Here is a 17,352-nt window from a genome sequence, read left to right as displayed (position 1 = left end):
ATCCAGCAGAACCTTGTTAATAGACTAGACTTCTGGTTACACAGAAACCAGACGCTTGGTTGGCTGTGTGCATTTTCAAAAATGTCCTCACAACACCCTCTCTGAATAAATCTGTGTTTCCGTAAGAAAGACATACTTCTTGAACACATTTCTCCCATTCCCCCAACCCCAAATGTAGGTGGCTACTGGGTTTCTGACTCAAATTCCACCCTTCAGAAAACGGTGCCACCCAAAGCCCTATTAGCTGTGAGTGTGAAGACATTTCCTGCAGGATCCTCAGGGTTCTAGCTGGGAGCCTGCATTCGGGCAGTTCTCGCTGCTGCTCACCTCCCTCTGCTTCTGGTGCTTCCTCCTGGGGAGAGGAGTGGTCCGAGTTAGCAGCCTTCATGCACACCAGTCAGGCCCTTCCCTTCTTAGGGGTTTTCCTGGGTGTCTGAAACTGTAATCATGTCAACAAATGCTAAAGGGACCACATTCACGCTTTTGTTAGACCCTCTGCCAATTTTCCTGAAAATATCTAAGAAAATTAAGGAGTCTGGTAGTTCTTCTTAAAATTGCAAGGCTGTTTTGAGGGCTGTGTGACACAGTTGTTACAGTGTTGAACATAGTTTCTATCTCACTGCTGTTAGGGATATTATAATTAACCTGCTATATGGAGAAAGAATTGATGTCATGGCTGGAGTGAAGTGGGACAGTAGATGCTGGAAGGCCAGACAAGAGGCCACTCCTTGCATCCCTACAAGAAAAGGTGGTGGTTTGGACAAAGGTGGTGGTGGTGGGGCTGAATAGCCTGGACAGATTGGATTGTGTTTGGGAGGTAAAGATGATTGGGGGAGGGGAGCATCGATTGGATTTTATGTTTGTAAATAGCATCTTCAGGATGTTCTTAGACTATCTATATATATAAAAGCCTAAGTGACAATCGCAACCGAATGGACGACCAAACAGGCTACGTGGGGCGACTAGGCTGGCAGGGGGGTTAGTGAGGGGCAACCAAATGACTGAGCAGCAGGCTGTGTGGAGTGACCAGGCCAGCAGAGGGGTCAGTGAGGGCCGACCATATGACTGAGCAGCAGGCTGTGTGGGGTAACCAGGCTGGCAGGGGGGGCAGTTAGGGGTAACCAGGCAGGCAGGCGAGTGGTTAGGGGCAATCAGGCAGGCAGGCGAGCCGTTAGGAGCCAGCGGTCTCAGATTGCGAGAGGGTGCAGGCCGGGCTGAGCCCTCCCTCCATGCACAAATTTCATGCACTGAGTCTCTAGTATTGGATAAATAAACATTTCTAGTTGTTTCTACATAGAAAATAACATTGTGATTCAGCCATGGTACTGCTGTTTCTCATATTTTTTTTTAATGCAATAATTGGGAAATTATTTTTCAGAACATAAGAGCAGTGTCTCAAATAGTCATAACATTACTGCTTTAACACAGGAATCATCACTCCTTTGAAAAAGAAATTAGATGGACTGGATGTGCATAGTCTAAGCATTGGATGAACCTGTCACAGACGGTACACAAGGCCTCCATTACCAAGCCCAGCGTGCATTGATTATTCAGTGTGGATTTAGCACTTTACTCTCTTTTGGGGGCAGGGACAGAGTTTAAAAACTCAGCCTTCTGAGTGCCTGTTCCAGTTTGCTTTCTGAGTAGAAAAAAGAAACAGATTTCTGGGCCTCCTGAGTGTGTTCTCTGCCGGGCGGTCAAGGAGCTCAGGGAGGAGGCCCTTCAGGAGAACACGGCGAGGGACTGGGCTTTCCTCTGTGTCTGACTTACTCTTCATTGCCTTTCACTAGCCCAGACAATGCCGAGTAAAGGATTCCTTCAGGGGAGCTAGAAGGCTTAGCTGAAGTCAAGTCCCGGTTGAATGGAGACACACTAATGAGATGAGAACACCCCATAAATATCCCTGGACAGGCATTAGAGCCACAGGAGTTCCCGGGCCACCGCCCAGCCCGGACATTGAGCCGGGACCAGGAGCTTTAGGCTGGAGAGCAGGGGCAGCTCTGGGTCCTCACACCAGCTGTACTCAGGACGAAACCCCTTCCAAATATTTACCTGCAGGCTTTGCAAGGCTTCATCTGCTCAAGAGATATTGCTGTTAAAAATAGTTATGCACTGCCCTGACCGGTTTGGCTCAGTGGATAGAGCGTCGGCCTGCGGACTAAAGGGTCCCAGGTTCGATTCCGGTCAAGGGCATGTGCCTTGGTTGCGGGCACATCCCCAGTGGGGGGTGTGCAGAAGGCAGCTGATCGATGTTTCTCTCTCATCGATGTTTCTAACTCTCTGTCCCTCTCCCTTCCTCTCTGTAAAAACTCAATAAAATATATTTTAAAAAAAAATAGTTATGCACTGGCCAGGTGGCTTGGTTGATTGGCGCACTTCCCATACATCAAAATGTTGCAGGTTCCATCCCCAGTTGGGGTGTGTATGGGAGGCAACCAATTGATGTTTCTCTCTCACATTGATGTTTCTCTCTCTCTCTCTCTCTCTCTCTCTCTCTCTCTCTCTCTCTCTCTCTTCTTTTCTCTCTCAAATCAGTAAACATATCATTGGGTCAGAATTTTTTACATAAAAGCACTTAAACTGCAATTGATGTGGAAACAGTTTGGAGTCAATAAAATTGTGGAGACAAATCCAGTTTCCTGGCCCCTGAGCTGTATACCTTGACCAGGTTCTTGGACTTCATGCTTTGATGGTCTCAGCTAGCAAAGCAGACCAGTATCAATAAGTATGTATGGGCTTGGGGAAATAGGTATTCAAAAAAAATTAAAGAAAAGAGAAAGACAGCTGTTAATATTGCTGTAATTATTCTAGGGACACAATTTCTAATTGGTGCCTGAGGCTTCTTTTATGTGCTAACCTCCTGGATGTCGCTGGATGTTCTCCAACAGGAGCTCAGCCTTGTCCTCAAGCTTGCAAAGGCAGAAGGGACGCAGTTCACATATTACAGTGAGGTGACCCTGAGAGGAGCTGCTTCCAGTGCCCATCCAGGGGACCATAAAACCTCAGCATTAACACGCAGTTTGTTGCTTGTGTGTTTTGTGTTTTTATGAAATTTTCACTTTTTTGTTGTTTCTCCTCCCTTCCTTTCCCCACACCTCGGATTACAACCCTTTAGGGGGTCCTATTCTTTCCCTGTAGTCTTAGAGCTTCATAAAGGAAGCCAGTGTGCTATAGTGTAAATAGCACTGGATCAGGTGTCTGGGATGGAATTGTCAGTCCCATTTCTCGCTCAAAATGACTGTGTGACCTTGGGCAAGTAAATGAATTTTCCTGGGCTTTATTGCCTCCTTCGAACACTGTGGGCTAAATGATTCCCTTTTTGTTCCCACATTCTAGGCAGTAAGCAGGCTATAGCGTTTAGTGATCAGAAAAGATCCACTTTGTGTCAGAATGCAGTGACATTTATGAAGTTTGAGAGTCTCTTCTGGGCTTCAGAATTTTTAGAAAGTGGAACGGGAACCAAAAATATTGATAAACAACCTTTAAAGGATAGTTTTCTGTCTGTGGTGTTGGCATTAACTGATGAGTCGTTCAGATATATTTCCAATCTGCTTTGCTGTCGAACTACTTTTAATGGATTACTTGTCACTGGCAACTAATAATTTGTAGCCATAAGTGGTAAGTAACAGAGGCACTTTGCTTTTCATTAAAAGACATCTGTCCACCAAAATGAAATGGACTCAGAAAATGCTGTTAGGTATCAAACAAAAACACAAGCTCACAGAAAGAGCCTGGATGCCAGTAAAAATGCCTGTGCTTACTTTGGAGTTTAAGTATTCAGTCTGAACACTCTGTGATATTCTCACATTGGAATCATGAACTGTCTTCAAAAGCATATCTTTATACCTATGAAAAGGAAGTTATATTTGGAAGCTTTTAACTGAATAGGTTTATTGGAATGTTTTAGCACGCACATCCTTGAGATCAAAAATGCGTCATTTGGAAATAGTTTTAATATTAATAAAGGAATTGTGGGTTCCTGTAAAAAGTGCAATGGAGTTTTTAGATGAAATGCATTAGGGCTGAAATGCCTTCTCATTTAAAAACTTTTTCTCCATTGTATTTCTATTGATACCTGATGCGTGACTCACTAATGGCTGTTACTAATGAACAGGTTTCCTCTGCGAGTTTAGAAAGTATTGGGTGGCTAGTATTGGGAAGGTTATTAATTATCATGATAGATTTAGAAACGTTGCCTTGGAAAATATCATCTCTTCGGGGCTTCTGTGAGCATATCTGCCTCCAGTGCTCTCTCCCAACTTCCGGTTTACTGCTTTAGATCCAATGAGCTTTAGGAAGTCCAAGCATTAAGACTGTCAGTCCTGCCCTGCTGGTGTGGCTCAGTGGTTGTGTCGGCCTATGAGCCAGGAGGTCACGGTTTGATTCCTGGTCAGGGCACATGCTCAGGTTGCTGGCTCGATCCCCAATGGAAGGCATGCAGGAGGTGGCCTGATCAATGATTCTCTCTTACCATTGATGTTTCTATTTCTCTCTCCCTCTCCCTCTCTAAAATCAATTTAAAATTATATAAAATAAAAAATAAAAAAGACTGTCAGTCCTGTGTATAAAATAAGTATAGATAGGGCTGTAGGAGGGGCCCCATGTCCTTTTCATGAGCAAATGGGCATGACATGCAATGCACAGGTTTTGGGAGATATTTAATGCCTCATTCATTTTTATACCCCCAGAGTATAATACACTACTTTTCAAGTAGTGGTTAATTAATAGTGGTTATTTTAACAAATGAATACTCAGATGACACTTTTTTTTATTCTTTGAGTTCTTTGATGTATTTTAGAAATATGATTTCTTAGATAATGCCATTTCTTAGATAATTGTCCACTATGTAAAGGGAGATATTACATTAATTATATCATGGTTGATATGAAAGCTTTTTAAAAAGTCACTACATAAATTTCAAGCTTTTTCTTGGAGGTGAGGCATCTTACAGGTAAGCCAGTGTTGTTTGATCTTGCCTTTTGTAATTCTGAGGTTTATGAGAGCTTTGATGTAGCAATGATCTGCAAACAATTTGTTTAAGACACTAAAGCTCTGCATTGGCATTTATGTCATTCCTCACCCCCTTTTGCTCCAGTTAAAAATAAAGCAATGTCAGAATAATAAAAGTTGTGGTTTAAAAAATGAATAATAAAAAAATCATTTCCTATTGAATGAATGGTATGAAATCAGGGTTGCTGCCTCAAACAGTGGCAAGAACTGTACAAAAACTATGGGGAGTGTGCTTATTCTCTCTGTCCTCTAGGATTCTTCTTCTTCTTCTTTTTTTTTTTTTTTTTTTTGCAGGCATCATAGTGAATACCAAACCTAAAATTCAGACAACCAGCAGGTGGTCTTAAATGTGATGATTTAGATTGAGTGATACATTCATCTAAACTAATTCAGTTAGGATAACTTAATCAAGAGAAGAAATTTGCCAGCACTTTTCTATTTCTGGAGGAATATTACACTAGACTATTCAGATACTTGCACTTTCTACAAAAACACAGGCAGGAGAGAGAGAGAGAGAGAGAGAGAGAGAGAGAGAGAGAGAGAGAGAGAGAGAGAGAGATATCTCACAGTATTAATTGTGAATGTGACCTGAGAGTTCATTAATGCTACCCTTCCAGTCCAAACAATTTATTTTTCACACCAGAATTTTAACCTGCTAATTGAAACTGACATGACTTAAAATACGTAGCAATTTATTCCAGGGTAACTGTGTTTATTCCACAGAAAGGGTAGTAAGATGCAGGTGGATGATGTTTTTATGTAATGTTGGTCCAGGTAAAAAAGTACAGAATCGCTATTCCCATTATAGCATTGAAATGTTTTCTGCAAATATAACACAGTATGCATTTTAATTTAGAGCCATATTATGTCTGTAGTTAAACTTTTGATTTAAACTTTAATTGTTCTAAATTTTGTTTTACTTGTATTACTTGAGACCCATTCTCAGTTAAGAAATATAAAATGATTGATGTCTAAAAACAGGGGTTTCTTATATTTTTCTTTAGATTATCTTTAGATATATATTCTGAATATAATCATATTTTATATGTTTGACAAATTTAAAGGTGATTTTTTTCTTTATGCAACTGCTCAAAATTTAAATATGCTCTTTCATTTCTGAACATGGACAAGGGACATAAGATTTTTCAAACTGCAGGTCACGTTTCACTTTAACATGCATGTTTTTTGAAATGGCAGAATTTCTCAGGGATGTGTGATTTTCACTATTGTGTGTGCTTAACGTTCATAGTCAAACATAACTGAATAAATAACAGAATACATTTTCTCTCCTTGCCTGAAAAATGAAAATTGTTATAGATCAATTGCTGAGAGGTCTTGCTCTCCATAGCATACATCTTGCTTGCAACTTATTTTTCACTTATTCCAAGCAAACACAATTCACTTTACATTTGCTTGCTATTTACTTGGTTTTTAGTTGTTTTAACATAAGAAGAAACTATTCTTTCTCGACTGTGCCTCCCTAATGTCCTGACTAGTGTTTATAAACACCCATGCATCTTACTGTGCAGAAACTGCTCTCCTAACTCTCCAGGGCCAGGACTGGAAACCCCTGCTCGCATACCATTTTGATTATTTGTTCTACTCATACACAAAAGGATATTAACTAACAAATAGAAGAGATCACAACTAAGCTACAAACAAATCTGCCTTGTGATTTTAGGATCACACTTACCAACGCCACCAGAAAGGGCTTCTTTCAAATGCAGGGCAAGAGCTCAAGCTAGGAGTCCCACAGGCCTGGAGTCCCATTCTAGTGACCGCATGCTGGCTGTGTACCCTTGGACGTGCTTTGTAAGTTCTCTGATGTTCGTTTTCACCAATGGATCAAAGGTGCTCCAGCTCATAGGATCTATTAAGGAACAGGAAGGTACTTGGCAAATCACAATGGCATGATGTAAACCGGCTGTTTAAAAAAACACACAAAGCCTTGATTTGCCTTGATTTGTAGGTGATATAAATCCTCCCACCACAGCCAATTTCCAACTAAGAATGATTTAATAGCCACCTGGTAAAATTCCTAAATATTTAACAGTCTCCTGGCGCCAGCCAGGTGCAGCCCACCATTGCTAGCCTTCAATAAATGGCAGTAATTATTTGTTAACTAGAGGCCTGGTGCACAACATTCGTGCACTGGGGGGGGCGGGGGGGTCCTCAGCCTGGCCTGTGCCCTGCGTCTTTTCGCAGTCTGGGAGCCCTCGGGGGATGTGTGATTGACGGCCGCAGTCAGACATTCTTAGCACTGCCACGAAGGTAGGCCTCTGCGCTCACCAGCCATCAGCCTGGCTTCTGGCTGAGCTGCGATCCCCTGTGTGAGCACACTGACCATCAGGGGACAGCTCCTGCATTGAGCATCTGCCCTCTGGTGGTCAGTGTGTGTAATAGCAACCGGTCATTCCGCCATTTAGTCAATTTGCATATTACCCTTTTATTATATAGGACTAGTGGCCAAGTGCACAAAATTTGTGCACATTAAAAGGAAATTAATTAGAGGAAATATTTTAATATTGCTATTTGCCCTTTCTCTATAATAGAAGTGTCAGAGATGAAAGAAAATTAGTAAAATGTATATGAAAATCTTTCTCCTGTCAGAGTCTGGGGCTCACCACGGGACCCAGAGTCTAGTCCTCACCCACTCGTGTGCACCTCGAAATCGCGTGAGACCCAGATCTGGCCATCCCCACCCACATTGGGCAAGATCCAGACCCAGTCGGTCCCACCCCTGTCAAGCCCCACTGGGTGGGGGGTGCAGCCTCAGGTTCCCTGGCCCAGCACCAGGCAGGGGGCGCAGCCTCAGGTCCCCCATCAAGCCCTGCTGGGTGGGGGGCACAGCCTCAAGTCCCCTGGTGCACCCTCAGGTCCCCCAGCCCAGCCTGAGGTCCCCCAGCATGACGCCGGGGTGGAGGGCACGGCCTGAGGTCCCCCATCAAGCCCTGCCGAGCGGTGGGGCGTGGCCTGAGGTCCTCCGCCCCCGCGCTGGGGCTAGGGACACGGTCTGAGGCCCCCCATCATGCCCTGCCAGGCAGGGAGAGCACAGCCTCAGGTCCCCCTTCCCAGGGTGGGGGCCATGGCCTGAGGTCCCCCATCAAGCCCCACTGGGCAGGGGGCGCAGCCTCAGGTGTCCCGCCCTGGCCCAGCACCACGCAGCCTCGGTCCCTGCTGATCGCTCATTACGGCTCGTTACAGGAACCCTGCCTCCACTGTGGGTGCAGCCATCTTGTGACGGCCTGATGGAGTGAGGGTCAATTTGCATATTACCTCTTTATTATATAGGATAGATATCTTTTGTCTTCCATTGATCTAGAAAAAATATTCCTGTTTGGAAAATTCTGTATAGATGAAGGATTTGAAAGCTAAGGAAAGAACAGTAATTTACAATGTTTAAAATGTTAATGATTTCAAATAACAAAAAAAAAAAAAAGCTACCTTCAGAATTTTAGAAGTAGGCAGAAAACTTGTAAGAAAACAACATTTACTACTAAGAAATGTGTTAATTAAATGCTCTAAAAGTAAGAATAGGGATCACTTTGTAAAATGTTCTGGGTGAATTAACTTTAATATTAACTTTTTCAACATTAGTTTGAAATGACTTAACTTTTCTGGTCTTAAATTTTTTAATCTGCACACACACACACACACACACACACACACACACACACAAATCCTAACTGGAAAAGTGTGCATTTGATACCTAAGCAAATAGAGATAAACTGGCAGCCATTATTTTAAAACCCAGTGCTTTACAAAAATGTTTCCTTTAAATTTATCCAAATAACTTTTCTACCACTCAAGGCTGATTTTGGATTTTAAAAGTTGGCTGCAATCATATGTCTTTTTGAAATGTTCCTTTACTGAATAACTGTGGAAATATTCTTTTCTTGGTAATAATAAAAATTTGCACGTTTAGTCTGACGTGATAGACAGGGGATGGCATATTAAACTGAAACTACTCCAGAACAGCTGGACATATTAAGCCTGAAAATACCTTTTATGTAACGATGGATATCTCAGTATACAAAGTACAAAGCTATGAGCGATCTAGGACGGAATCAGGAGACTTGAGAGCAAATCAGTTTGTGCTGAGAGCACCACTTCCCATGCACATGGCCTGGACCATGAGCAAGGCTGGGGCAACAGGCCTGGGGAAGCATGTGGGAAACCAAGGGCATTTGGTGAGTAGAAGCTGATTTACTCTAGTGAAACTCCTCTGTCCATTTCTGCAAGAGGAGACTCTAGTGTGGAGGTACTAAAAGAAGAGGGTGTATTTTCTATGTTAATCCCTCTCACAAAGTAAAGAATCACTGGAACTCTAGCTTCACAGGATATTGCCTAGAGCGGGGCCTTGAGGAAGAACTGGGATGACTGTGTGTATTAGAACCCAAACCGTTGTCCACTAAACTGAGAGATTCTCATGTGGCATGTGGCCCCAGTTGCAAATACCCATCTCTGGGGCTGCTAAGTGCATGTGACTGTGCACACATGTACTATTCCTAGACATGCAATAGATGTGCATTAAGTATATTCCATCAAGTAATTAAGTGACATTTTGGGTGTTGTATCCAATTTTGGGAAAGATTAAACCTTATTCCTCTCACTTGTATAAATTAAAATGTTTTTTCAGGGTGTGAATTGCTTTTATGATTATCACAACCCTAGTATGGGGGCAAAAGTTACCTGATTCAGCTGAAAAACATTTTCCAGGTTTATATTACATATTTAAGTAAAGTGAAAGGGAGAAATCTTTTATTTTTTTCTATTGACACAAAATGGGGTCACTTGGAGTCCTTGTGAAAAGATAATTGGCCTCTAGGACAAGCCAGCTGGTATGTCACCAAAAAAATGTGAGAAACATCAAACTGGCAGGTTTTTCATCTGCTCATTTCTTGGACTCTTTCCCACAAACACTAATTCATTAATTTAAAGATTTGGCATATGACAAGGCAATGTAGGAAGCTTTACCTGGAGTTAATACCTATCAGAAATCAAAAGGGATATATTTCAAGGACTGTAGAAGCAGGGTTTCCAAAGGCACATCAGCACTAATTATTCCTTTATGACCTTACTTTTATCCCCTATATCATATTTTTTCCTTTTTTATGCAATTTATTCTGCAAGCAAACACCACAATTGAGAACAACTATTTAGAAAATGAAAATATATTTAGGATAATTTGGCAGGTTATTTTTTAATAACATATTTCTCTTCTGAGCTATTTAGGATATGAGCCAAAGGATTGAAAACATGATAAATCCTACTTTATTAAAGCTTGGATTTAGGGCTTTTCTTTTAGATGAAACACTGCCCAACTGGAAAGTATTAACAATGAATTAGATATATAGGCTTTGGAACATAATAATTACAGTGATTCCAGTCTTTTTTTAAGTATTGTCTATTTGGCACCACATTATATCATTGATCTTCAGAACAGCTCTATAAGTCAGTGCTTTTAATTATCTTCTTCCTATGTAGTTAAGGAAACTAAGGCTTAGACATTTATTTATTTATTTATTTTTATTGAAAGTATTACATATGTCCCCCTTTTTCCTCATTGACCTCTTCTATCCTGTTTCTCCCCCGGCCCTCTGCCCCCACAGCCCCAGGCCTTCATCACCCTTTTGTCTGTGTCCATGGGTTATGCATATACTCATACAAGTTCTTGGTTGATCTCTTCCCACCTACCCACCCTCCCCCATGTTCCCTCTGAGATTCAACAGTCTGTTCTATGCTTCTATGTCTCTGGATCTAATTTGTTCATCAGTTTATTTTGTTCATTATATTCTACATGAGTGAGATCATGTGATACTTGTTTTTCTCTGACTGGCTTATTTCGCTTAGCGTAATATTCTCCAGGTCCCTCCATGCTGTTGCAAATGGTAAGAGTTATTTCTTTTTTACAGCTGCATAGTATTCCATTGTGAAAATGTACCACAGCTTTCATATCCACTCATCTCTGATGGGCACTTGGGATGTCTCCAGATCTTAGCTATTGCAAATTGTGCTGCTATGAACATAGGGATGCATACATTCTTTCTGATTGGTGCTTCAGGTTTCTTAGGATACATTTCTCCAAGTGGGATAACTGGGTCAAATGGCAGTCCCATATTTAATTTTTTGAGGAAACTCCATACTGTTTTCCATAAGAAATTTTTTAAAATCCTCAACCAAAGACATGCTTAGAGATAGCAAGGGAGATAGATAGATAGAGAGAGATTATGGGAGAGAGAGAGAAACATCAATGTGAGAGAGAAATATTCAGTTGCCTTCTGTACATGACGCCTGGACTGGTGATCGAGCCTGCAACTCAGGTATGTGCCCTGACTAGGAATTGAACCAGCAACCTTTCAGTGCACAAGACGACACTCAACTAACTGAGACCCTCCAGCCAGACAAGGTTTAGAAATTTGAAGTAATTTGTCCAAGTTTATATTGCTAGTAAGAGAGGAAATAAATGGGGATTACATAAAGGCTAACTGATGGAGAATCACATTCTTAACCACTAAATTATATTGTCCACCAAAATTTGTAATTTCACATCAGCTGTATGAAAAGTATGCAGATTGTCCTGTTTTTGTGTGGATGGTGGCATGAAGCTCTGAGTAATTGACACTTTGTTTTTCTGCCTGTAGGCCCCTGGGGAAGGTGTACAGGAGACTGTGGGCCTGGGGGAGTCCAGACTCGTGCACTGTGGTGCTTCCACTTTGAAGGTTGGACAAGTCACCCATCTAGCTGTGATGAGAACCACAGGCCTCCAAAGGAGAGAAGCTGCTTCCGGGTCTGTGACTGGCACAGCGACCTCTTCCAGTGGGAGGTCTCTGACTGGCACCACTGTGTGCTTGTGCCCCCCGTCCTGGGCCAAGCCACGCCTCGGACCTCAGAGTGCATGACGGCCCAGCATGGGCTGCAGCACCGGACTGTACGCTGTGTCCAGAAGTTGAACAGAACCATGGTTTCAAGTGAAATATGTGAACACTTTGCCCCTCAGCCCCCCACAGAACAAGCTTGCCTCATTCCTTGCCCCCGGGATTGTGTTGTGTCTGAGTTCTCACAATGGTCCAAGTGTAGCAAGGGATGCGGGAAGCGACTGCAGCACAGAACTCGCGTGGCCATCGCTCCCCCTCTCTATGGAGGTTCTCACTGTCCCAATCTGACAGAGACAAGAATCTGTGACGCTCCCATTTCCTGTCCTCTTGGGGAAGAAGAATATACTTTCAGCCTTAAAGTTGGCCCGTGGAGTAAATGTAGACTGCCTCAGCTGAAGGACATTAACCTAACTGGAAGAACTGTTCTGGATTTTAGCTCTGATTCAAAGGAGCAAGTCACCTTGAGATATCCAAGTTACAAGCCACATCACCATGCCAAGCCCTGGGACATAGAAATAGGTTATCAAACCCGGCAGGTTTGGTGTACAAGGAGTGATGGAAAAAATGCCATGATAAGGTAGGAGGCCTTCAGTGTTTATATTTTTGACTCACCTGAATATCGTACAGTATAATTTTATGGTTTCTTTCTGATTTTCTACAAAAGGAAAATTGTCAGCAGGTTTGGGATTTGGGTTTTTAGAAGTTTTATTTGAGAAATATTCAATTTTAATTCTAAAAATACCGGAGTGTAGACCAGGCAATGCTCTGAATTCTTGCATAATTGGTAGTGAAACTATATTGGGTGTCATATATTTCCACACTTTATCAAATATCAACCAATTAAAACAAGTCTTTTATTACTATAGTAATAAAAGATATTATAAATATTCAAGTTCACTCAAATTGGTGATAGAAGTTATTTAAATTATTATTTTTCATAATTTTTGTTTCTTAAACTTCTTTTATTCTTGCTTTAGTTGTGTTTTCATGATAAGAATGATTTTTTTATATTTGAGATATAGATTTTTTTATAGTAGAACTAATATTGATATGTTAATCTAAGACTGCTTTCTTTGGTGTTGATATGATAAAAATATTAACTTGAACAGCAAATAATTAGAATTACAACCTCTACAGGGTATGAACTAAAACTTAAAAGCCATTGTTTAGGTTTCAAGATTATTTGTAATTGTTTTATTTTAAATTGTATTATAAAACATCATGACATTAAACCCAGAGAACTATCCTATCTAATAAAAGAGTAATATGCAAACTGACCATACCTCTGCTACAACCACAAGTCACGCCCACCAGCCAATCAGGAGCGAATATGCAAATAAACCCAACCAAGATGGCTGCAGCCACAGAGAGCGGGAGGGAGGCTTGGGTTTCTCTGGCAATGGAGGAAGCCAAGCTTTTTGCCTGCTCTTGCCAGCATTGGCCTGGGGCAGAGCTGGGTGAATGGAGCGAGCTGGGGGTCCCTGCCCAGGGCCTGAGCCTGGGCCAGAGGCTTGCAGCCTTGGCAGGGGGCAGAGCCGGGCGATCGAGGGAGCTGGGCGTCCCCCGCCCACGGCCGGAGGCTTGAGGCCTTGGCAGGGATGGAGCCGGCAATTGGAGCGAGCTGGGGGGGCCCTGCCCAGTCCCCGAGGCTTTAGGCCTTGGCAGGGGTGGAGCCGGAGATCGGAGGAGATAGATGTGACGTACAGAGGAAACACCTTTTCTGACCGCTCATTGGCTAAGCTCCCTGTATGCCACTGGTAATATTCTTAGTAACTTGGGTATAAGAATCCAAAAAGGTGATCTAGGGCTTTTCCACCACACTCCTGGAGAAAAAAAACAAAGGTCCGCTGCTTGGAGGGCTAAGAAATGTCATATCCTGCCCTAGGCGGTTTGGCTCAGTGGATAATGCCTAGATTTGCCAACCGCAGGGTCTGGGTTAGATTCTGATCAAGGGCATGTACCTAGGTTGCAGGCTCCTCTCTGGCTGGGGCCCAGGTCAGGGCTCATGCAGGAGGCAACCAATCAAAGTGTTCCTCTCACTTTGATGTTTCTCTCTGTCTTTCCCTTTCTCTTCCACATTCTCTAAAAATCAGTGGAAACATATCCTCAGGTGAGGATAAGAAAGAAAGAAAGAAAGAAAGAAAGAAAGAAAGAAAGAAAGAGAGAGAGAGAGAGAGAGAGAGAGAGAGAGAGAGAGAGAGAAAGAAAGAAAGAAAGAAAGAAAGAAAGAAAGAAAGAAAGAAAGAAAGAAAGAAAGAAAGAGAGAAAGGTCATATCCTATGAAAGACACATCTTGAAAATGCCTAAAGAAAGTTGTCATTTTTTCATGGTGAAGGGACCAGAGTCCGTGTTGATGAAAACACCTTGGTGGCTGCGGTGACTGGCAGTGGCTGCAGCAGTGGGGTGATGGGGCTGGTGCCTTTCCCTGATCAGTCTGGTCGCCTCCCACAAAGGGAGGCCAGACTGCGGGGAGTGGACCTAAGCCGTCAGCAGGACATCCCCTGAGGGCTCCCAGTATGTGAGAGGGGGCAGGCTGGGCTGAGGGGACCCCCCCCCCCACCCAGTGCACGAATTTCATGCACCAGGCCCCTAGTGTTGAAAATAATACTTGTTTAATTTTCCCCCAGAAGGTCTTAAATGGAAACACTGGTATATTGCCAAGGTTCTTCCAAATTAAGATGCTTTTTCAATAGTATTTAAATTACCAAACAATGAAACACTCATCTTTAAAATTAATCCTTATCACCAGTTACTGTTTTCTGTGGATCCACAGCTGGCTGGGAGAGGTTCAGAAGACTACCTCTGCTATTCAAGAACAAAATAATGTGATAATTTTTTTCTATTTGACTTCAAAAATGAGCATATTTTATCTTGGGTGCTTCATTGTGATTTATGCCGAATACAATTTGCAAGTCCATTGAAGAGTGATTTTCTGCCTTTTATTGCCTCCCTCTGTGAAGTTCAAAAGATTAAGTAGATGATTTGGGTGATTATTATTTGAATATGTATGTGGAATTCTGTAATAACATTGTTTTCTTAATATTGCACATCGGATTATTACATAGAATATTTTCATTTTTAGTTTGCTTGTTTTTACCAAGTTCTTTAAAAATATTAATAGACTTTATTTTTAGAGCAGTTTCAGTTTTATATTTACAGAAAATTTGAGTGGAAAATACAGAGTTCTCATATGCCTTCTCATCACTCCCCTTCTACATATGCGCTGTTTTACACACATATCTTGCATTGGTGTAGTATATCTGTTACAATGGATGAGCCAATATTGATGCATTACTATAGCCCAGAGTACGTTAGAGTTCTTCGGGTTTGTACCAATGTATAATGATGTATATCCATCATTGCTATATCATAGAAAATAGTTTCACTTCCATTAAAATCTGTAATCCATCTGCTAATCTAACGCTTCTTCTCCTTGAGCCCCTGCTAACCAATGATTTCTTACTGTCTCCATATTTTGCCTTTCCCCAGAATGTCATAGCGTTGGACTGATGTACTGTATGGCCTTTTCTGGTTAGCTTTGTTCACTTGGCAATACACATTTAAGGGTCCTCCATATCTATTCATGGCTTGATAGCTCAGTTGTTTTTATCACTGAGTTTTTCATTGTCCGGGTGTACCACACTTTTTTATCCATTCACCTATTGAAGGACATATCGGTTGCTTCCAAGTTTCCACACTTATGTATAAAACTGCTAGAAACATTCATGTGAGATTTTTATGTGGACATGTGTTTTCAGTGAACATGGGTAAATGTCAATGAACACAATTCATGGATATTATAGTAAGAGTATGTGTAGTTTCTACGAAATTTCCGAAATGTCTGTCCAAGTGGCTGTATAATTTTTTATCCCCAAAAACAATGAATGAGAATTCCAACTGCTTCACATACTGGCAGGACTTGGTGTTCTCAGTGCTTGGGTTTTAGTCATTTTAACAGATGTATAATGGTATCTTGCCTTAATTTCCCATTCCTTAATGATATATGATGTTCATTCAGCATCTTTTCATATGCTTATTTGCCATCTGTATATCTTCCTTGGTGAGATGTCTGTTTAGATCTTTTGTCTATTTATTGATTTGTAGGTTTTTTTTTCTTATTGTTGGGTTTTAAGAGCTGTTTTATTTTCTGTTTCATCAGATTGTGTTTTAAAAATATCTTTTAGCCCTGGCCAGGTGGCTCATTTGGTTAGGCATCATCCATGCATATAAAGATTGCAGGTTCGATTCCTGATCAGGGCACATGCCCAGTTTTCAGTCTCGATCCCCAGTAGGAGGCATGCAGAAGGCAACTGATGAATGTTTTGTTCTCATATTGATGCTTCTCTCTTTCCCTTTCCCTTCCTCTCTTTAAAAATCAATAATATATATTTATGGTGCAGTTTGTGACCTGTCTTCTTATTCACTTAACAATGTCTTTTACAAAGAAGTTTTTTTGTTTGTTTGTTTTTTACCTTAATGAAGTTCGATTTATCATTATTTCTGTATGGATCATTCTTTGGTGTTAAATCTAAAATATAAATAAATAAAAATCACCAAACCCAAGGTCAACTATATTTTTTCTAATGTTATCTTCTACAAGTTTTATAGTTTTGCATTTTACATTTAGGTTGATGATCCATTTTGAGTGAATTTTTGTGAAAGGTGTAAGGTCTGTGTCTTGATTTACTATTTTTTGGTTGTTCTATCACCATTTATTCAAAATATTATCCTTTCTCCACTGCATTGCCTTGTTCCTTTGTCAAAGATCAGTTGACTCTATTTGTGTGTATTTATTTCTGAGCTCTCTTTATTGCATTGATCCATTTACGTATTCCTTGCTAATAACACACTGTCTTTAATACTAAAGATTTATTGTAAATCCTGAAGTTGGGTAGTATCAGTCCTCTAAATTAGTTTTTAACATTGCGTTGATTGACTCTTCTGGATCTTCTGTCTTTTTATATAAATTTTAGAAGCATTTGGTCCATAAGCACACATTTGTTCATAATTTTCTTGTAATGTATAGATCAATTCAGGAAGAACTAACATCTTGATAATATTTAATCTTCCTATTTATTTACATGGGCTATCTCTCCATTTATTTAAATTTTCTTTGATTTCTTTCATCAGAGTTTTGTACTTTTTCTCATATAGACCTTGTACATATTTTATTAGATTGACACTTAAGTATTTAACATATTTTGGGGGCTAATATAAATGTATTGTGTTTTTAATTTCAAATTCTATGTTTTCATTGTTGGCACACAAGATAGCAATTGTCTTTTGTATGTTAATCTTGTTCCCTACAACTTTTTTATAATTGCTTATTAGTTTCAGGAGACTTTTTGTTGTTATTATTGTTGATTTTTTGGAATTATCTGTATAGATAACTATATCATTTGCAAATATTTCTTTCTTTTCTATCTATATATCTTTTATTTCCTATTCCTGTTTTATTGCATTA

The 17,352-nt window shown here is 40.9% G+C and overlaps 1 protein-coding gene across 1 annotated transcript in view; it reads left to right on the top strand.

Moving 5' to 3' along the window:
* Positions 1-17,352, top strand: part of THSD7B (thrombospondin type 1 domain containing 7B) — an 885,792-nt gene that overhangs the window by 281,408 nt on the left and 587,032 nt on the right. Inside the window, exon 3 of the mRNA XM_080669078.1 lies at positions 11,655-12,465. Within this exon, the coding sequence (XP_080525204.1) occupies positions 11,655-12,465 (811 nt within the window). The remainder of the gene's footprint in view (positions 1-11,654; positions 12,466-17,352) is intronic.

This window comes from Plecotus auritus (assembly GCF_963455305.1).
Source record: "Plecotus auritus genome assembly, chromosome: 5".
NCBI classification, from domain to species: domain Eukaryota; kingdom Metazoa; phylum Chordata; class Mammalia; order Chiroptera; family Vespertilionidae; genus Plecotus; species Plecotus auritus.
This window is presented reverse-complemented; position numbering and strand designations above follow the sequence as displayed.